The sequence below is a fragment of the Trichomycterus rosablanca genome, chromosome 10 (genome assembly GCF_030014385.1).
Source record: "Trichomycterus rosablanca isolate fTriRos1 chromosome 10, fTriRos1.hap1, whole genome shotgun sequence".
Classification (NCBI taxonomy): domain Eukaryota; kingdom Metazoa; phylum Chordata; class Actinopteri; order Siluriformes; family Trichomycteridae; genus Trichomycterus; species Trichomycterus rosablanca.
In genome coordinates this window covers 2,092,427-2,115,697 of record NC_085997.1, presented here as the reverse complement: position 1 = coordinate 2,115,697, position 23,271 = coordinate 2,092,427, and the positions used below count along the sequence as shown (strand labels likewise).

General features: G+C 38.0%; 1 protein-coding gene across 3 annotated transcripts; it reads left to right on the top strand.

The window, feature by feature from the left end:
• Nucleotides 1–1,214: 1,214 nt before the first annotated feature.
• Nucleotides 1,215–23,236, top strand: adkb (adenosine kinase b). Of its 3 annotated transcripts, none has more exons than XM_063002721.1 (11): nucleotides 1,215–1,380; nucleotides 2,803–2,877; nucleotides 3,349–3,402; nucleotides 7,210–7,288; nucleotides 7,393–7,565; nucleotides 8,170–8,278; nucleotides 8,425–8,595; nucleotides 8,743–8,778; nucleotides 9,311–9,425; nucleotides 9,619–9,705; nucleotides 22,544–23,236. In XM_063002721.1, exons 1-11 carry the CDS (start codon nucleotides 1,367–1,369, stop codon nucleotides 22,666–22,668), a joined length of 1,038 nt encoding a protein of 345 aa, XP_062858791.1. In that variant the 5' UTR covers nucleotides 1,215–1,366; the 3' UTR covers nucleotides 22,669–23,236. The 3 variants fall into 3 exon arrangements, with proteins under 3 accessions (XP_062858791.1, XP_062858792.1, XP_062858793.1); XM_063002722.1 differs by lacking the exon at nucleotides 1,215–1,380 and adding an exon at nucleotides 1,413–1,424; XM_063002723.1 differs by lacking the exon at nucleotides 1,215–1,380 and adding an exon at nucleotides 1,506–1,529.
• Nucleotides 23,237–23,271: the final 35 nt, after the last annotated feature.

Below are 23,271 nucleotides of genomic sequence, written 5' to 3'. Positions count from 1 at the left end.
TTACTGTTTTCACAAATTTGGAAGATTTGTTTTATATAATTGATTTTTTTACACTTGTCAGCAAAGGGTCTGACTGAAAGACCTGAAATAATAAAGGATGGGGGGGATAAAAACAATAAACATCTCCCAGTGTGAGAGGAAAATCCTGATCTCTATTCTGTAACCTCTGTTCTATAACTAAAGCGAGTAGAGAGGGTGAGAAAATGAGAATGTGAGCAACGAGTGAAACGGATAAGGAGTCCGCTGTCTGCTGTGTTCCGAGGCTTGGACTTGAACAGGCAACCTTCTGATTACTAATCCAGTACCTTAAAAGCAGGAAAGCACAATTTATGACATCTACAGACGGTGTACTATCATTACGAAGTGGAATTGTTTTGTGGAAACTAGAGAATTCTTTTTAATGACAGTGTAGAGTTAAAATAATGGAAATTGGACAATATAAAGGCCTTTATTTAAAAAAGACACATCAGAATTGCTTGATATTAACTGAGTGACATCTACAGACGGTGTACTATCATTATTAAGTGGAATTGTTTTGTGGAAACTAGAGAACTAGAGTCAAACCTTTATTTAAAAATGACACATCAGAATTGCTTTCAGGTTATTACCAACTCTTTTTTTCAAAGCTTGAAATTGTATCCCTAATACAGTTTGCAGGAAGAAATGGGTTTATTTATTTTTTCACTTTTAATTTATATATATATATATTTTTTAACTGATACATTAATATATTTTTAACTGATATATTTCTGTATTTTAACTGATATATTTATATATTTGAACTGATACTTTTATATATATTTATAACTGATGTAGTCATGTTCAGGTGACTTTTTTTATATCAGTTTTACTAGACGCTATTACCGTAATGTTTAGTATTCTCAACGCAACTTTATTTATAGAGCACTTTAAAAACAACAGCTGTGACAAAGTTCTGTACATAGATAATTATAAAACATAAAACAAACACTAGAAACAATGAGAAGTCTATGCACATCCTTCGAAACAACGTGGGGGCTGATTTGACTGAGCATTTGGAAGTGGAGGCTGGCTTGACCGCAATCCCACACCACACACTACACTGGCAGTAGTAATCTTCAGCTCTCCCGAAAATAGACGGGTGATCGTTTTAACCAATCAGATTGCGTCGCTACCCCCTTTTCGTGCCGCAGCCAATCAGCAGCCGCGAGGCGTTTGTGCCGGACATACGCGGAAAAGGTTTGCGCAAAGCTGCTGCCTGTTTCGCGTCTGTTCTGCGTGCGCGAGCGCGTGCTTGTGTGAACAGCTCGAGCGCCTTCATTGATCTTGACTTTCGAAAACGGTCTCAACGGTTTTAACGGTCATAACGGATTTCCTCTTTGAAGTCATGCCGACAGCCAGGTAAGTGTTACCTTAGCAACCGACATCAAAGGCAGGCGGTCCGGGTGAGGGAGCCAACATGGCGCTTTATTTACATTTATTTGCACCATCGGTCCAAACCAGGCGCGATTTTTACAGTGCTGTGTGGACGACCGTTACTGCTCACGTTTGTAAGAATTGACATGTGGGTCGGGTGTCAACTGACGTAAATATATCGTGTGTGTGTGGTGTGTGTGTGTGTGTGTGTGTGTGTGTGTGTGTGTGTGTGTGTGTGTGTGTGTGTGTGTGTGTGTGTGTGTGTGTGTGTGTGTGTGTGTGTGTGTGTGTGTGTGTGTGAGAGAGAGAGAAGAGCGTTGGTCAGCAAAGTACCATGTGCTCCACAGAGCAGAACCTGGTGAAACCTGATCCTCACGCACTTGCTCACCTACAGCTGAGGTCCAGAAGTTTACATACATCTCTGAGGAACATCTAGTCAGAGTTCTGCGATTTCCATCACTGGAAAGTGGAAGGAGCATTTTCTGACCATCACTTTGAGCTCCTCACAAACTTTGCAATGGAGCGGTCAGCAAGCTAGTCAGAATAGTAGTTCACCAGCTCATCTGACCACAAGTAGTGTTAAAAAAACACACCCTAGATGACACCATGGTTGGAGAAAAGACAGGATGAAGCTTGTTTAAATGTTGCATTTGGACATTTGGAGCCTGTAGCATCACTGGTGTGATTGTGGTGTGGTCAGACAAGAAAAACTGACCATGTGATGCACTGTGTTGGCAGAAGAACCGACTCTGATTAGGACCCTAAAACACCATTACTGTGGTGAAGTTCAGAGATGGAGGCATTGTTTACATTCATCATTTAACATCCAAAGCAGAATACAGTGCTTAAGAGTTGGGGAAATTGCCGCTCAGGTGGCGCAGCGGTACAAACACACGCTGGAACCAGAGCTGGATCTCGAATACGTCGTATCGAATCTCAGCTCTGCCCGCCGGCTAAAGCTGAACGGCCACATGAACAACAGATCGGCCTGTTGTTCGGATATGGGCGGGACTAAGCCGGATGGGGTCTCTCTCCCGGTGCAATTGCGACCTCTGCTGGCTGATCGATGGCGCCTGCACAGAGATGAGGAAAGAGTGCTGTCAGGGTGCGTCTCTCCGTACACAACGCTGAGCTGCACTGCACTCGTCAAAGTGCAGGTGATAAAATGCATACGGCATGCTGCCCGAGTGTCGGAGGGGCCGTGGGTCAGCTTCGTTCTCCTCAATCAGAGCGGGGATCGGCATCGGTGGAGAGGAAGCGTGACGCAATCGGGCAGTTGGATGCGCTGAGAAAAAGGGGAGAAAATGCATAAAGAAAATATATACAAGCGCTCTTTTATGACTTAAAATAGCAAATAATGGACACGTGGTTTCATATTTCTGTCTCTGTGTGTGTGTGTTTCTGCAGCCAGAATGCTCTGTTTGGGATGGGGAATCCATTGTTGGACATTTCTGCTGTGGTGGACAAGGACTTTTTAGACAAGTATGTAAAAGACTGTTTCCTGTTTCCTTCTCCCACTTTGGATATGCTCAATTCCCCGTGCAGTCTGGCGACCTCTGCTTGCCGAGTGGCAAGGTGGAAGATCCCCAAATTGTGTCCGTTAAGTACCCTGCTAGGCTGGTGGCATCACCCAGACTTGAACCCAGACTTGAGTCACTGTTACTGTTTATTTACTGAATATAACATATTTATATAAACAATAAATGACCGAAAGTATGTGGACACATAACCATGAGCTAGTCGTCCCTCCTCGGACCACTGCCGGTGGGCACTCACCACGGCTGCCTGTGACACTTTTTGCCATTTTGGAAATACTTCAACCCAGTCATCTGGCCATTTCGATTCGGTCCTTATCAAAGTCCCTCAGTTCTTCATGCTAATAGAAAGGGTGTCCACATATTTTTGGCTACATAGACTATTTGGATTGTAATACGATCGTGTGTTCGTTTGCAGGTACGGCCTAAAGCCCAACGATCAGATCCTGGCAGACGAGAAGCACAAAGCACTGTGAGTATTGTTACACACCGTTACACACACATTCACATCCAAGGTGTGAAAAAGTTTTTGCCCCCTCTCTGACCACAGTGTATGATTTCAGATTATTGAACACATGAGAAAGAGAACCCAGCTTGTAAAGCAAGCCTTGCACAAATCAGCCCCAGTCCATTTAATCACTTAATTAACTCAATTAAATCATATTTAATCAACCGGTTAACGAAATATATATGATAAGCCAATCCAGTTGTGGCCAATTGGAGCAACTGCTCAAACCATTGGTGGAGAGTGACCATTTTAATATTAATGCCCATAGTTTTAAAATGGTATGTCCAACAACCTCATGTGTCCACATACTTTGCTTACATGAAGTGTAGCTACCACTATGCTACATATAAAGCTGGATACTGTGGTTATTGTTTTTAACTATCCTGCTATAATAAGAAATGAAATTGCTGGACAAACCAGGATCCTCTTGTTCCTCTCCACCATGTCAGGACACTCCAGTGGTCATTATCTTTTACTTATTGCACATTTTGAGGTTCTCTGGTCTTGCATTTGCTGCGGGAGCTCAGCAGCAGAACTTCAGCTGTGGCTTTGGGTGTCTGATTCATGTAAAGTGAGCCGGACCCCCGAAGCAGCTGCTGCGCTCAGTGTGCGGTGCCGTAGGTCCAGGTCACTTCTGTTTTATTTACATTAAACACACTGATCCTGATCCTCACCGCACAGGCCGGAAATCTGAAGCCCTCGATTAGCCTGAGAGCCTCCAACCTTCAGGAGATTGTTCGATTCTCCTCATACGGCGTTAAAAGTTACGCACGAGAGCTTTAATAGGGAGAAACAGCGCCACCTGCTGGCATGCCGAGGACGGTTACAGGATATCAGTGATGCTCCCACAGGCTTCCATCAAAGTGAAACTCACTGATTATGATACCTGGTTATGCTGCACACAGTGTTGCCAACTTAGCGACTTTGTCGCTATATTTAGCGAGTTTTCAGACCCCTCTAGCGACTTTTTTTTCAAAAAAGCGACTAGCGACAAATCTAGCGACTTTTTCTGGTGTCTTTGGAGACTTTTGGAGACTCGAACGTGAAAACACATTGTTCTGCGGTTACTGTCCTCAATGAGCAGCGGGTTCTGCCGTGAGCCCCTCCGCTGTCCCAAAGCACTCGCGGGCGGTCAGTATCACAGTCAGTGTTGCCAAAATGGGTGGATTTTGTTGGAAATTAACTGGGAAAAACACACTTTGGCGGGTGGACAAATTTTGGGCTGGTTTGTAATCATTTTGGCGGCTTAAAATGTAAATAAAAAAACTATTGCTTTCTAAAGCAGGTGGAATATAAATAGGTCTACCTTCTCCCACCACATCCAACCCCCATTCAGTCCAAGACACTGTTGCCACGCCCATCAATACAGTGATTCATATGTTAGACAAGTGATTTGAGTTGAATATGAAGGTAAGCAAGTCTCGTACATACAGTGTATCACAAAAGTGAGTACACCCCTCACATTTCTGCAGATATTTAAGTATATCTTTTCATGGGACAACACTGACAAAATGACACTTTGACACAATGAAAAGTAGTCTGTGTGCAGCTTATATAACAGTGTAAATTTATTCTTCCCTCAAAATAACTCAATATACAGCCATTAATGTCTAAACCACCGGCAACAAAAGTGAGTACACCCCTTAGTGAAAGTTCCTGAAGTGTCAATATTTTGTGTAGCCACCATTATTTCCCAGAACTGCCTTAACTCTCCTGGACATGGAGTTTACCAGAGCTTCACAGGTTGCCACTGCAATGCTTTTCCACTCCTCCATGACATCATCACGGAGCTGGCGGATATTCGAGACTTTGCGCTCCTCCACCTTCCGCTTGAGGATGCCCCAAAGATGTTCTATTGGGTTTAGGTCTGGAGACATGCTTGGCCAGTCCATCACCTTTACCCTCAGCCTCTTCAATAAAGCAGTGGTCGTCTTAGAGGCGTGTTTGGGGTCATTATCATGCTGGAACACTGCCCTGCGACCCAGTTTCCGGAGGGAGGGGATCATGCTCTGCTTCAGTATTTCACAGTACATATTGGAGTTCATGTGTCCCTCAATGAAATGTAACTCCCCAACACCTGCTGCACTCATGCAGCCCCAGACCATGGCATTCCCACCACCATGCTTGACTGTAGGCATGACACACTTATCTTTGTACACCTCACCTGATTGCCGCCACACATGCTTGAGACCGTCTGAACCAAACAAATTAATCTTGGTCTCATCAGACCATAGGACATGGTTCCAGTAATCCATGTCCTTTGTTGACATGTCTTCAGCAAACTGTTTGCGGGCTTTCTTGTGTAGAGACTTCAGAAGAGGCTTCCTTCTGGGGTGACAGCCATGCAGACCAATTTGATGTAGTGTGCGGCGTATGGTCTGAGCACTGACAGGCTGACCCCCCACCTTTTCAATCTCTGCAGCAATGCTGACAGCACTCCTGCGCCTATCTTTCAAAGACAGCAGTTGGATGTGACGCTGAGCACGTGCACTCAGCTTCTTTGGACGACCAACGCGAGGTCTGTTCTGAGTGGACCCTGCTCTTTTAAAACGCTGGATGATCTTGGCCACTGTGCTGCAGCTCAGTTTCAGGGTGTTGGCAATCTTCTTGTAGCCTTGGCCATCTTCATGTAGCACAACAATTCGTCTTTTAAGATCCTCAGAGAGTTCTTTGCCATGAGGTGCCATGTTGGAACTTTCAGTGACCAGTATGAGAGAGTGTGAGAGCTGTACTACTAAATTGAACACACCTGCTCCCTATGCACACCTGAGACCTAGTAACACTAACAAATCACATGAAATTTTGGAGGGAAAATGACAAGCAGTGCTCAATTTGGACATTTAGGGGTGTAGTCTCTTAGGGGTGTACTCACTTTTGTTGCCGGTGGTTTAGACATTAATGGCTGTATATTGAGTTATTTTGAGGGAAGAATAAATTTACACTGTTATATAAGCTGCACACAGACTACTTTTCATTGTGTCAAAGTGTCATTTTGTCAGTGTTGTCCCATGAAAAGATATACTTAAATATCTGCAGAAATGTGAGGGGTGTACTCACTTTTGTGATACACTGTATGTACGAGAGGTTAAACTTTCATTGCTTGCAAGTTTATTGTTATTTACTTGCAAAGGGTTGTGTGTCATCATAAATAATGCATTTTACAAACTTGGTAGGCTACTTCAAAGACACGCACGCAAAAATAATTTGTCCTTTATAATGTATAATTACTGATCTGTACATTTTAAGATATTAATTTGTACGTCATGGTGGTTTAACTGGTTTATTATTTGTGAAATGCTAAACATCATCTGCTTATCCTGTGTTTTGGGCGTTTTTTCATGGATTTTGGCTGAAAATTACTGTCGCAATCTGGCAACCCTGCCCAGAGTAGCTCAGTGTTGTCTTTAAAAAACAAAAACAAACCACGAATCAACAGAAGAACGTTCATTTGTAGTTCTAAACATATTTAGGGTGTTTTTTACCCACTTTTTGTCTCTCCTACGATGTTATTCCTCTATTGTACAGCGTCAATTACATGCAAATTAGACGATGACGTCATTTAGCGACTTTTAGGACAGCCAATAGCTACTTTCCTTACTGAGGAGTTGGCGACACTGGCTGCACACCATTGGGGTACAAAAGAAATGAATGTATTTCCAGTGAGATTGGCTTTGTAGCAATGCATTGTGGGAGCAGGCTCAACAATTAGGAGTTTTGCTGACATACTTTTGGCTATATAATGCGTATAACGAAGTGTTTGCGTGTGTTCAGGTTCGATGAGATAGTAAAGAAGACTAAAGTGGAGTATCATGCAGGTGGATCCACACAGAACTCCGTCAAAATCGCACAGGTTCGTCCCGTCACTCCTCCGGCGTTCTCTTTGTGTTTCTTTTTGTGTATTTGTACTTCTTTTGATTGTTGTGTCTCTCTGAATGGTGTGTGTGCGCGCTGTAGTGGATGATCCAGGAACCCCACAATGTGGCGACGTTTTTCGGATGTATAGGTAAAGACCACTTCGGTGAGATTCTGAAGCAGAAGGCGGCCGAGGCACACGTGGATGCGCACTACTACGAACAGAACGAAGAACCCACCGGTACCTGTGCGGCCTGTATCACTGGAGATAACAGGTAACACACACACACACACACACACACACATACACACTATATGGCTAAAAAGATTTGGACACTCTTTGTTACTGAGATCAGTTGTTTAATATACACAGGTCTATACAAATATATAGGATAAATTATATACTTCCAACTCTCTGGCAACAGTTTAGGGAAGGTCCTGACCTACTCCAGCATGACTGAGCTCCTGTTCATGTATATGAACAATCTATGATTTTTGTGCTGCCTGGATTGAGCTCTGATCTCAACCCTGTTGAACACATTTGGGATGAACTGGAAGGTGGAATGTGATCCAGGGCCTTTAACCCTCACTTGCTTGAGTTGCTTTGGATAAAAGCGACCTGCATCTTTCTTCCAGCCAGCGGTGGAAGCTTAAAGAGAGTCTCAGTATGTATGGAGGCGCGCAGTACCCTCTCTGTATTACAGACCGTAGGAGGCGCTGTTGCACAGGTGTGGGCTGGTGTATTTATTTACATTTACATTTTAAGGACCTTGCTCAAGGGCCCAACGGCAGCAACCTAGCAGTGGTGGGGCTTGAACCAGCGACCTTCAGTTTTAGCATCTGTGTGCAGCAAATCAAGCCAGCTTCTTCTTTTTGCAGATCTCTGGTTGCCAACCTGGCAGCTGCTAACTGCTATAAGAAGGAGAAACATCTGGATATGGAGAGCAACTGGAGCCTGGTGGAGAAGGCTCGGGTCTACTACATCGCTGTGAGTCTTGTGCTTGTACTTTTGTACAACGTTCACTAGTTATTACAATTATTAAAGGGAATAATGTTACCTGTTCCTAACTGTTAGCTCTAGTGCATTGCTATAATAAACGTGTGTGTGTGTGTGTGTGTGTGTGTGTGTTGTAGGGGTTTTTCCTGACCGTATCTCCAGAGTCGGTGCTGAAAGTCGCTAAACATGCAAGTGACCACAACAAGATCTTCGGTCTGAACCTTTCTGCTCCCTTCATCAGTCAGTTCTTCAAAGAGCCGCTGATGAACGTCATGCCCTACGTGGACATCCTGTTCGGCAACGAGACGGTAAGTGTGTGTGTGTGTGTGTGTCCATGCATGTAATGCAAAGCCATCAGAGAAAAAAAATTCATTGTTTTTTTTTTGGGCACCAACCTCACACTGGTTGAGAAGATCGTTCTTGATTTATCAATATGTCCTTGTTCTGTCCTGCAGGAAGCAGCGACCTTTGCTAAGGAGCAGGGATTCGAGGTGAGTGCACGTACCCATAAATACCCACCGTACTGAATTTAATTAAGACTCCGAGTCCTAAACCACATACTGCCATCAATATACACATTTGGAATATTTATGTAGAACTTTGAACAACCACAATTGAACTCTACACTGTTGTCGCACCCTGGTACTGGAGGAATGTCGTTTCATCTCAATATGTTCCCATAGCTGAAATGACAATAAAGCCCCTCTTACTTGAATAAATATGAAAGAATTAAAAAGTATATTTTCCAATTTAGCTACTATGCTATTTATAAGCAATACAAAGGTAGCAGTTGCAGCTGCAGGTCTTCTTGGATAAGCTTTTCAAACCTGGATTTAGGCAGTTTATCCCATCTTTCATGGCGTTTCCTCTCAAGCTCGCTCTGATAGATTGTTTGGGGTGTGTTTATGATGCCAGACTTACTTCATTCCTGAAAATAAAGGAGATGTTTTTCCCCCCGTGGTTTAAATAATCATATTTGAATAATGTGTGTGTGTGTGTGTGTGTGTGTGTGTGTGTGTGTAGACAGATGATATAACTGAGATTGCACGGAGGGTGCAGCTTCTTCCCAAAGTCAACAAGAACAGGCAGAGGATCGTGGTTTTTACTCAGGGCCCAGAGGATACCGTCGCCACTGTGGGTACGAAACACACACACACACACACACACACACTCACACACTGTTTGTGGTTTATAATTTATGAACCCATGTGTGTTTGATCTGTACAAATCTGTTGGACTCGACCCTGCTGTACTGTTTTACTTTCCATTCTTTATCCAACTGACCCAGTCTTGACTCATTCTTGTGTTTTCTCTCTCCCCTCTACCCCCAGGTGAAAAGGTGATGAAGTTCCCAGTGTTGAGTATCGATCAGAACGATATCGTTGATACTAACGGAGCAGGAGACGCTTTTGTGGGAGGTAAATCATTAATTACTTCATTTAATACTTCATTTACATAAGATGATGTCATAAACATCATATTACATCATGTAATATGTAGTGTTTAGATTTATATGAAGGGGGTTGTACCTTTATTTTTAAGGTGCTTTATATAAAGGGGAATGTATCTGTATATTTAAGGTGGTTTATATAAAGCGGGATGCACCTGTTTATTTAAGGTGGTTCATATAAAGGGGTTGCACCTGTGTTTTTAAGGTGGTTCATATACAGTGGGATGCACCTGTAATTTTAAGGTGGTTCATATGAAAGGGTTGCACTTTAATATTTAAGGCGGGTTAAATAAAGGGGGATGCGCCTGTATATTTAAGGTGGTTTATATGATGGGAGATGTGTCTGTATATTTAAGGTGGTTTATATGAAATGGGATGTACCTGTATATTTAAGGTGGTTTATATGATGGGAGATGTGTCTGTATATTTAAGGTGGTTTATATGAAATGGGATGTACCTGTATATTTAAGGTGGTTTATATGATGGGAGATGTGTCTGTATATTTAAGGTGGTTTATATGATGGGAGATGTGTCTGTGTTTTTAAGGTGGTTTATATGAAATGGGATGTACCTGTATATTTAAGGTGGTTTATATGATGGGAGATGTGTCTGTATATTTAAGGTGGTTTATATGATGGGAGATGTGTCTGTATATTTAAGGTGGTTTATATGATGGGAGATGTGTCTGTGTTTTTAAGGTGGTTTATATGAAATGGGATGTACCTGTATATTTAAGGTGGTTTATATGATGGGAGATGTGTCTGTATATTTAAGGTGGTTTATATGAAATGGGATGTACCTGTATATTTAAGGTGGTTTATATGATGGGAGATGTGTCTGTATATTTAAGGTGGTTTATATGATGGGAGATGTGTCTGTATTTTTAAGGTGGTTTATATGAAATGGGATGTACCTGTATATTTAAGGTGGTTTATATGATGGGAGATGTGTCTGTATATTTAAGGTGGTTTATATGATGGGAGATGTGTCTGTATTTTTAAGGTGGTTTATATGAAATGGGATGTACCTGTATATTTAAGGTGGTTTATATGATGGGAGATGTGTCTGTATATTTAAGGTGGTTTATATGATGGGAGATGTGTCTGTATTTTTAAGGTGGTTTATATGAAATGGGATGTACCTGTATATTTAAGGTGGTTTATATGATGGGAGATGTGTCTGTATATTTAAGGTGGTTTATATGAAATGGGATGTACCTGTATATTTAAGGTGGTTTATATGATGGGAGATGTGTCTGTATATTTAAGGTGGTTTATATGAAATGGGATGTACCTGTATATTTAAGGTGGTTTATATGATGGGAGATGTGTCTGTATATTTAAGGTGGTTTATATGATGGGAGATGTGTCTGTATTTTTAAGGTGGTTTATATGAAATGGGATGTACCTGTATATTTAAGGTGGTTTATATAAAATGGGATGTACCTGTATTTTTAAGGTGGTTTATATGATGGGAGATGTGTCTGTATATTTAAGGTGGTTTATATGATGGGAGATGTGTCTGTATTTTTAAGGTGGTTTATATGAAATGGGATGTACCTGTATATTTAAGGTGGTTTATATGATGGGAGATGTGTCTGTATATTTAAGGTGGTTTATATGATGGGAGATGTGTCTGTATTTTTAAGGTGGTTTATATGATGGGAGATGTGTCTGTATATTTAAGGTGGTTTATATGAAATGGGATGTACCTGTATATTTAAGGTGGTTTATATGATGGGAGATGTGTCTGTATATTTAAGGTGGTTTATATGATGGGAGATGTGTCTGTATTTTTAAGGTGGTTTATATGAAATGGGATGTACCTGTATATTTAAGGTGGTTTATATGATGGGAGATGTGTCTGTATATTTAAGGTGGTTTATATGAAATGGGATGTACCTGTATATTTAAGGTGGTTTATATGATGGGAGATGTGTCTGTATATTTAAGGTGGTTTATATGATGGGAGATGTGTCTGTGTTTTTAAGGTGGTTTATATGAAATGGGATGTACCTGTATATTTAAGGTGGTTTATATGATGGGAGATGTGTCTGTATATTTAAGGTGGTTTATATGAAATGGGATGTACCTGTATATTTAAGGTGGTTTATATGATGGGAGATGTGTCTGTATATTTAAGGTGGTTTATATGATGGGAGATGTGTCTGTATATTTAAGGTGGTTTATATGAAATGGGATGTACCTGTATATTTAAGGTGGTTTATATGATGGGAGATGTGTCTGTATATTTAAGGTGGTTTATATGAAATGGGATGTACCTGTATATTTAAGGTGGTTTATATGATGGGAGATGTGTCTGTATATTTAAGGTGGTTTATATGATGGGAGATGTGTCTGTATTTTTAAGGTGGTTTATATGAAATGGGATGTACCTGTATATTTAAGGTGGTTTATATGATGGGAGATGTGTCTGTATATTTAAGGTGGTTTATATGAAATGGGATGTACCTGTATATTTAAGGTGGTTTATATGATGGGAGATGTGTCTGTATATTTAAGGTGGTTTATATGAAATGGGATGTACCTGTATATTTAAGGTGGTTTATATGATGGGAGATGTGTCTGTATATTTAAGGTGGTTTATATGATGGGAGATGTGTCTGTATTTTTAAGGTGGTTTATATGAAATGGGATGTACCTGTATATTTAAGGTGGTTTATATAAAATGGGATGTACCTGTATTTTTAAGGTGGTTTATATGATGGGAGATGTGTCTGTATATTTAAGGTGGTTTATATGATGGGAGATGTGTCTGTATTTTTAAGGTGGTTTATATGAAATGGGATGTACCTGTATATTTAAGGTGGTTTATATGATGGGAGATGTGTCTGTATATTTAAGGTGGTTTATATGATGGGAGATGTGTCTGTATTTTTAAGGTGGTTTATATGATGGGAGATGTGTCTGTATATTTAAGGTGGTTTATATGAAATGGGATGTACCTGTATATTTAAGGTGGTTTATATGATGGGAGATGTGTCTGTATATTTAAGGTGGTTTATATGATGGGAGATGTGTCTGTATTTTTAAGGTGGTTTATATGAAATGGGATGTACCTGTATATTTAAGGTGGTTTATATGATGGGAGATGTGTCTGTATATTTAAGGTGGTTTATATGAAATGGGATGTACCTGTATATTTAAGGTGGTTTATATGATGGGAGATGTGTCTGTATATTTAAGGTGGTTTATATGATGGGAGATGTGTCTGTGTTTTTAAGGTGGTTTATATGAAATGGGATGTACCTGTATATTTAAGGTGGTTTATATGATGGGAGATGTGTCTGTATATTTAAGGTGGTTTATATGAAATGGGATGTACCTGTATATTTAAGGTGGTTTATATGATGGGAGATGTGTCTGTATATTTAAGGTGGTTTATATGATGGGAGATGTGTCTGTATATTTAAGGTGGTTTATATGAAATGGGATGTACCTGTATATTTAAGGTGGTTTATATGATGGGAGATGTGTCTGTATATTTAAGGTGGTTTATATGATGGGAGATGTGTCTGTGTTTTTAAGGTGGTTTATATGAAATGGGATGTACCTGTATATTTAAGGTGGTTTATATGATGGGAGATGTGTCTGTATATTTAAGGTGGTTTATATGAAATGGGATGTACCTGTATATTTAAGGTGGTTTATATGATGGGAGATGTGTCTGTATATTTAAGGTGGTTTATATGATGGGAGATGTGTCTGTGTTTTTAAGGTGGTTTATATGAAATGGGATGTACCTGTATATTTAAGGTGGTTTATATGATGGGAGATGTGTCTGTATATTTAAGGTGGTTTATATGATGGGAGATGTGTCTGTATATTTAAGGTGGTTTATATGATGGGAGATGTGTCTGTGTTTTTAAGGTGGTTTATATGAAATGGGATGTACCTGTATATTTAAGGTGGTTTATATGATGGGAGATGTGTCTGTATATTTAAGGTGGTTTATATGAAATGGGATGTACCTGTATATTTAAGGTGGTTTATATGATGGGAGATGTGTCTGTATATTTAAGGTGGTTTATATGATGGGAGATGTGTCTGTATTTTTAAGGTGGTTTATATGAAATGGGATGTACCTGTATATTTAAGGTGGTTTATATGATGGGAGATGTGTCTGTATATTTAAGGTGGTTTATATGATGGGAGATGTGTCTGTATTTTTAAGGTGGTTTATATGAAATGGGATGTACCTGTATATTTAAGGTGGTTTATATGATGGGAGATGTGTCTGTATTTTTAAGGTGGTTTATATGAAATGGGATGTACCTGTATATTTAAGGTGGTTTATATGATGGGAGATGTGTCTGTATATTTAAGGTGGTTTATATGATGGGAGATGTGTCTGTATTTTTAAGGTGGTTTATATGAAATGGGATGTACCTGTATATTTAAGGTGGTTTATATGATGGGAGATGTGTCTGTATATTTAAGGTGGTTTATATGATGGGAGATGTGTCTGTATTTTTAAGGTGGTTTATATGATGGGAGATGTGTCTGTATTTTTAAGGTGGTTTATATGAAATGGGATGTACCTGTATATTTAAGGTGGTTTATATGATGGGAGATGTGTCTGTATATTTAAGGTGGTTTATATGATGGGAGATGTGTCTGTATATTTAAGGTGGTTTATATGATGGGAGATGTGTCTGTATATTTAAGGTGGTTTATATGAAATGGGATGTACCTGTATATTTAAGGTGGTTTATATGATGGGAGATGTGTCTGTATATTTAAGGTGGTTTATATGATGGGAGATGTGTCTGTATATTTAAGGTGGTTTATATGAAATGGGATGTACCTGTATATTTAAGGTGGTTTATATGATGGGAGATGTGTCTGTATATTTAAGGTGGTTTATATGATGGGAGATGTGTCTGTATTTTTAAGGTGGTTTATATGAAATGGGATGTACCTGTATATTTAAGGTGGTTTATATGATGGGAGATGTGTCTGTATATTTAAGGTGGTTTATATGAAATGGGATGTACCTGTATATTTAAGGTGGTTTATATGATGGGAGATGTGTCTGTATATTTAAGGTGGTTTATATGAAATGGGATGTACCTGTATATTTAAGGTGGTTTATATGATGGGAGATGTGTCTGTATATTTAAGGTGGTTTATATGATGGGAGATGTGTCTGTATTTTTAAGGTGGTTTATATGAAATGGGATGTACCTGTATATTTAAGGTGGTTTATATGAAATGGGATGTACCTGTATTTTTAAGGTGGTTTATATGATGGGAGATGTGTCTGTATATTTAAGGTGGTTTATATGATGGGAGATGTGTCTGTATTTTTAAGGTGGTTTATATGAAATGGGATGTACCTGTATATTTAAGGTGGTTTATATGATGGGAGATGTGTCTGTATATTTAAGGTGGTTTATATGATGGGAGATGTGTCTGTATTTTTAAGGTGGTTTATATGATGGGAGATGTGTCTGTATATTTAAGGTGGTTTATATGAAATGGGATGTACCTGTATATTTAAGGTGGTTTATATGATGGGAGATGTGTCTGTATATTTAAGGTGGTTTATATGATGGGAGATGTGTCTGTATTTTTAAGGTGGTTTATATGAAATGGGATGTACCTGTATATTTAAGGTGGTTTATATGATGGGAGATGTGTCTGTATATTTAAGGTGGTTTATATGAAATGGGATGTACCTGTATATTTAAGGTGGTTTATATGATGGGAGATGTGTCTGTATATTTAAGGTGGTTTATATGATGGGAGATGTGTCTGTGTTTTTAAGGTGGTTTATATGAAATGGGATGTACCTGTATATTTAAGGTGGTTTATATGATGGGAGATGTGTCTGTATATTTAAGGTGGTTTATATGAAATGGGATGTACCTGTATATTTAAGGTGGTTTATATGATGGGAGATGTGTCTGTATATTTAAGGTGGTTTATATGATGGGAGATGTGTCTGTATATTTAAGGTGGTTTATATGAAATGGGATGTACCTGTATATTTAAGGTGGTTTATATGATGGGAGATGTGTCTGTATATTTAAGGTGGTTTATATGATGGGAGATGTGTCTGTATTTTTAAGGTGGTTTATATGAAATTGGATGTACCTGTATATTTAAGGTGGTTTATATGATGGGAGATGTGTCTGTATTTTTAAGGTGGTTTATATGATGGGAGATGTGTCTGTATTTTTAAGGTGGTTTATATGAAATGGGATGTACCTGTATATTTAAGGTGGTTTATATGATGGGAGATGTGTCTGTATATTTAAGGTGGTTTATATGATGGGAGATGTGTCTGTATTTTTAAGGTGGTTTATATGAAATGGGATGTACCTGTATATTTAAGGTGGTTTATATGATGGGAGATGTGTCTGTATATTTAAGGTGGTTTATATGATGGGAGATGTGTCTGTATTTTTAAGGTGGTTTATATGAAATGGGATGTACCTGTATATTTAAGGTGGTTTATATGATGGGAGATGTGTCTGTATTTTTAAGGTGGTTTATATGAAATGGGATGTACCTGTATATTTAAGGTGGTTTATATGATGGGAGATGTGTCTGTATTTTTAAGGTGGTTTATATGAAATGGGATGTACCTGTATATTTAAGGTGGTTTATATGATGGGAGATGTGTCTGTATATTTAAGGTGGTTTATATGATGGGAGATGTGTCTGTGTTTTTAAGGTGGTTTATATGAAATGGGATGTACCTGTATATTTAAGGTGGTTTATATGATGGGAGATGTGTCTGTATATTTAAGGTGGTTTATATGAAATGGGATGTACCTGTATATTTAAGGTGGTTTATATGATGGGAGATGTGTCTGTATATTTAAGGTGGTTTATATGATGGGAGATGTGTCTGTATATTTAAGGTGGTTTATATGAAATGGGATGTACCTGTATATTTAAGGTGGTTTATATGATGGGAGATGTGTCTGTATATTTAAGGTGGTTTATATGATGGGAGATGTGTCTGTATTTTTAAGGTGGTTTATATGAAATTGGATGTACCTGTATATTTAAGGTGGTTTATATGATGGGAGATGTGTCTGTATATTTAAGGTGGTTTATATGATGGGAGATGTGTCTGTATTTTTAAGGTGGTTTATATGATGGGAGATGTGTCTGTATATTTAAGGTGGTTTATATGAAATGGGATGTACCTGTATATTTAAGGTGGTTTATATGATGGGAGATGTGTCTGTATATTTAAGGTGGTTTATATGATGGGAGATGTGTCTGTGTTTTTAAGGTGGTTTATATGAAATGGGATGTACCTGTATATTTAAGGTGGTTTATATGATGGGAGATGTGTCTGTATATTTAAGGTGGTTTATATGAAATGGGATGTACCTGTATATTTAAGGTGGTTTATATGATGGGAGATGTGTCTGTATATTTAAGGTGGTTTATATGATGGGAGATGTGTCTGTGTTTTTAAGGTGGTTTATATGAAATGGGATGTACCTGTATATTTAAGGTGGTTTATATGATGGGAGATGTGTCTGTATATTTAAGGTGGTTTATATGAAATGGGATGTACCTGTATATTTAAGGTGGTTTATATGATGGGAGATGTGTCTGTATATTTAAGGTGGTTTATATGATGGGAGATGTGTCTGTATATTTAAGGTGGTTTATATGAAATGGGATGTACCTGTATATTTAAGGTGGTTTATATGATGGGAGATGTGTCTGTATATTTAAGGTGGTTTATATGATGGGAGATGTGTCTGTATTTTTAAGGTGGTTTATATGAAATTGGATGTACCTGTATATTTAAGGTGGTTTATATGATGGGAGATGTGTCTGTATATTTAAGGTGGTTTATATGATGGGAGATGTGTCTGTATTTTTAAGGTGGTTTATATGATGGGAGATGTGTCTGTATTTTTAAGGTGGTTTATATGAAATGGGATGTACCTGTATATTTAAGGTGGTTTATATGATGGGAGATGTGTCTGTATATTTAAGGTGGTTTATATGATGGGAGATGTGTCTGTATTTTTAAGGTGGTTTATATGAAATGGGATGTACCTGTATATTTAAGGTGGTTTATATGATGGGAGATGTGTCTGTATATTTAAGGTGGTTTATATGATGGGAGATGTGTCTGTATTTTTAAGGTGGTTTATATGATGGGAGATGTGTCTGTATTTTTAAGGTGGTTTATATGAAATGGGATGTACCTGTATATTTAAGGTGGTTTATATGATGGGAGATGTGTCTGTATATTTAAGGTGGTTTATATGATGGGAGATGTGTCTGTATATTTAAGGTGGTTTATATGATGGGAGATGTGTCTGTATATTTAAGGTGGTTTATATGAAATGGGATGTACCTGTATATTTAAGGTGGTTTATATGATGGGAGATGTGTCTGTATATTTAAGGTGGTTTATATGATGGGAGATGTGTCTGTATATTTAAGGTGGTTTATATGAAATGGGATGTACCTGTATATTTAAGGTGGTTTATATGATGGGAGATGTGTCTGTATATTTAAGGTGGTTTATATGATGGGAGATGTGTCTGTATTTTTAAGGTGGTTTATATGAAATGGGATGTACCTGTATATTTAAGGTGGTTTATATGAAATGGGATGTACCTGTATTTTTAAGGTGGTTTATATGATGGGAGATGTGTCTGTATATTTAAGGTGGTTTATATGATGGGAGATGTGTCTGTATTTTTAAGGTGGTTTATATGAAATGGGATGTACCTGTATATTTAAGGTGGTTTATATGATGGGAGATGTGTCTGTATATTTAAGGTGGTTTATATGATGGGAGATGTGTCTGTATTTTTAAGGTGGTTTATATGATGGGAGATGTGTCTGTATATTTAAGGTGGTTTATATGAAATGGGATGTACCTGTATATTTAAGGTGGTTTATATGATGGGAGATGTGTCTGTATATTTAAGGTGGTTTATATGATGGGAGATGTGTCTGTGTTTTTAAGGTGGTTTATATGAAATGGGATGTACCTGTATATTTAAGGTGGTTTATATGATGGGAGATGTGTCTGTATATTTAAGGTGGTTTATATGAAATGGGATGTACCTGTATATTTAAGGTGGTTTATATGATGGGAGATGTGTCTGTATATTTAAGGTGGTTTATATGATGGGAGATGTGTCTGTATATTTAAGGTGGTTTATATGAAATGGGATGTACCTGTATATTTAAGGTGGTTTATATGATGGGAGATGTGTCTGTATATTTAAGGTGGTTTATATGATGGGAGATGTGTCTGTATTTTTAAGGTGGTTTATATGAAATTGGATGTACCTGTATATTTAAGGTGGTTTATATGATGGGAGATGTGTCTGTATATTTAAGGTGGTTTATATGAAATGGGATGTACCTGTATATTTAAGGTGGTTTATATGATGGGAGATGTGTCTGTATATTTAAGGTGGTTTATATGATGGGAGATGTGTCTGTATTTTTAAGGTGGTTTATATGAAATTGGATGTACCTGTATATTTAAGGTGGTTTATATGATGGGAGATGTGTCTGTATATTTAAGGTGGTTTATATGAAATGGGATGTACCTGTATATTTAAGGTGGTTTATATGATGGGAGATGTGTCTGTATATTTAAGGTGGTTTATATGATGGGAGATGTGTCTGTATTTTTAAGGTGGTTTATATGAAATTGGATGTACCTGTATATTTAAGGTGGTTTATATGATGGGAGATGTGTCTGTATTTTTAAGGTGGTTTATATGAAATGGGATGTACCTGTATATTTAAGGTGGTTTATATGATGGGAGATGTGTCTGTATATTTAAGGTGGTTTATATGATGGGAGATGTGTCTGTATTTTTAAGGTGGTTTATATGAAATTGGATGTACCTGTATATTTAAGGTGGTTTATATGATGGGAGATGTGTCTGTATATTTAAGGTGGTTTATATGATGGGAGATGTGTCTGTATTTTTAAGGTGGTTTATATGATGGGAGATGTGTCTGTATTTTTAAGGTGGTTTATATGAAATGGGATGTACCTGTATATTTAAGGTGGTTTATATGATGGGAGATGTGTCTGTATATTTAAGGTGGTTTATATGATGGGAGATGTGTCTGTATTTTTAAGGTGGTTTATATGAAATGGGATGTACCTGTATATTTAAGGTGGTTTATATGATGGGAGATGTGTCTGTATATTTAAGGTGGTTTATATGATGGGAGATGTGTCTGTATTTTTAAGGTGGTTTATATGAAATGGGATGTACCTGTATATTTAAGGTGGTTTATATGATGGGAGATGTGTCTGTATTTTTAAGGTGGTTTATATGAAATGGGATGTACCTGTATATTTAAGGTGGTTTATATGATGGGAGATGTGTCTGTATTTTTAAGGTGGTTTATATGAAATGGGATGTACCTGTATATTTAAGGTGGTTTATATGATGGGAGATGTGTCTGTATATTTAAGGTGGTTTATATGATGGGAGATGTGTCTGTGTTTTTAAGGTGGTTTATATGAAATGGGATGTACCTGTATATTTAAGGTGGTTTATATGATGGGAGATGTGTCTGTATATTTAAGGTGGTTTATATGAAATGGGATGTACCTGTATATTTAAGGTGGTTTATATGATGGGAGATGTGTCTGTATATTTAAGGTGGTTTATATGATGGGAGATGTGTCTGTATATTTAAGGTGGTTTATATGAAATGGGATGTACCTGTATATTTAAGGTGGTTTATATGATGGGAGATGTGTCTGTATATTTAAGGTGGTTTATATGATGGGAGATGTGTCTGTATTTTTAAGGTGGTTTATATGAAATTGGATGTACCTGTATATTTAAGGTGGTTTATATGATGGGAGATGTGTCTGTATATTTAAGGTGGTTTATATGATGGGAGATGTGTCTGTATTTTTAAGGTGGTTTATATGATGGGAGATGTGTCTGTATATTTAAGGTGGTTTATATGAAATGGGATGTACCTGTATATTTAAGGTGGTTTATATGATGGGAGATGTGTCTGTATATTTAAGGTGGTTTATATGATGGGAGATGTGTCTGTGTTTTTAAGGTGGTTTATATGAAATGGGATGTACCTGTATATTTAAGGTGGTTTATATGATGGGAGATGTGTCTGTATATTTAAGGTGGTTTATATGAAATGGGATGTACCTGTATATTTAAGGTGGTTTATATGATGGGAGATGTGTCTGTATATTTAAGGTGGTTTATATGATGGGAGATGTGTCTGTGTTTTTAAGGTGGTTTATATGAAATGGGATGTACCTGTATATTTAAGGTGGTTTATATGATGGGAGATGTGTCTGTATATTTAAGGTGGTTTATATGAAATGGGATGTACCTGTATATTTAAGGTGGTTTATATGATGGGAGATGTGTCTGTATATTTAAGGTGGTTTATATGATGGGAGATGTGTCTGTATATTTAAGGTGGTTTATATGAAATGGGATGTACCTGTATATTTAAGGTGGTTTATATGATGGGAGATGTGTCTGTATATTTAAGGTGGTTTATATGATGGGAGATGTGTCTGTATTTTTAAGGTGGTTTATATGAAATTGGATGTACCTGTATATTTAAGGTGGTTTATATGATGGGAGATGTGTCTGTATATTTAAGGTGGTTTATATGATGGGAGATGTGTCTGTATTTTTAAGGTGGTTTATATGATGGGAGATGTGTCTGTATTTTTAAGGTGGTTTATATGAAATGGGATGTACCTGTATATTTAAGGTGGTTTATATGATGGGAGATGTGTCTGTATATTTAAGGTGGTTTATATGATGGGAGATGTGTCTGTATTTTTAAGGTGGTTTATATGAAATGGGATGTACCTGTATATTTAAGGTGGTTTATATGATGGGAGATGTGTCTGTATATTTAAGGTGGTTTATATGATGGGAGATGTGTCTGTATTTTTAAGGTGGTTTATATGAAATGGGATGTACCTGTATATTTAAGGTGGTTTATATGATGGGAGATGTGTCTGTATATTTAAGGTGGTTTATATGATGGGAGATGTGTCTGTATTTTTAAGGTGGTTTATATGAAATGGGATGTACCTGTATATTTAAGGTGGTTTATATGATGGGAGATGTGTCTGTATTTTTAAGGTGGTTTATATGAAATGGGATGTACCTGTATATTTAAGGTGGTTTATATGATGGGAGATGTGTCTGTATTTTTAAGGTGGTTTATATGAAATGGGATGTACCTGTATATTTAAGGTGGTTTATATGATGGGAGATGTGTCTGTATTTTTAAGGTGGTTTATATGAAATGGGATGTACCTGTATATTTAAGGTGGTTTATATGATGGGAGATGTGTCTGTATTTTTAAGGTGGTTTATATGAAATGGGATGTACCTATATATTTAAGGTGGTTCATATGAAGGCAGATGCACCTGTATTTTAGGGTGGTTCATATGAAAGGGATGCATAAATAATTCTTGGCAAAATAGTACTTTCAACATGAAACCCTGGAAATGTGGGGCTTTGGGAAAATGAAAGGGAGCCTGTTGAAATGTATGGTCCTGGAACTCTGGAAATGTAAACCTAATACACTGTAAAACTTGGGTAGTTCCTGGAACACTAAATCATTCAAACCTAAGCCTTGGAATTTAGAAGCACATGGTTCAGGATCTAGACTCTTCAGGGAGGGTACTAACAGCTGTAACGGTTATAAATGTAGGAACCTCCTAACTTAAAGCCACTTTGCAACCAGCTAGCATTATTCCCCACGTGTCCTTCTATAAAGGAGATCCTGAATGTGTTTGTTTTCAGGGTTCCTGTCCGAGCTGGTTCAGGAGAAACCTCTGGAGCAGTGTATCCGTGCAGGTCACTACGCCGCTCACGTCATCATCCGACGCTCCGGCTGTACCTTCCCCGAGAAACCAGACTTCTGTTAATCACACCTGTCCCTCCTTCTTCATTTTTCTGATCTTTCAGTCTCTTTTTTACGTCTTAAGACTCCGGCAGCAAACTTCTGTGCCTCGACGTGTGTTTACAGTCACTTCAAGGGCATATTGGGATCAATGAGTAGCGCTGTCTGTACTGCTGCTTCTATCGGCAGGAAGTCACACATAAGCTCTGATTTTACAGTCTTAAAGCAAAAAAAAAACATTTTTCTTTGGTCCAAATGTTCAAATCTGGGTTTGTTTTGATACACATTAATGGTTGAGGACCAGCAAGTAAACAGGTGCATTATAAAAAGATCAGATTTTAGAAATAGAATAAAAGTCCTTATTAGTCTGGTTTAACTTCATTAGCTGGAGTGTTTCGGATCTTTCTGCTCATCTTTAACTTCTTTCTTAAATGTTTGTGTTGTTGCGAAACACCAAATTCTGGAGCAAAACGCACAAGTTTTTTAATATGCAAGCTGTACAGCGGTGAGAGGGGACGCGGGTTCTTCATGCACATTTCCTTCGGACCACACTTACAGTGCCATACAATCCAATAAAGTGATTCTTATTCACACTTGCTTTGTTTGTCAATGTCACAGCCCCCAAAAT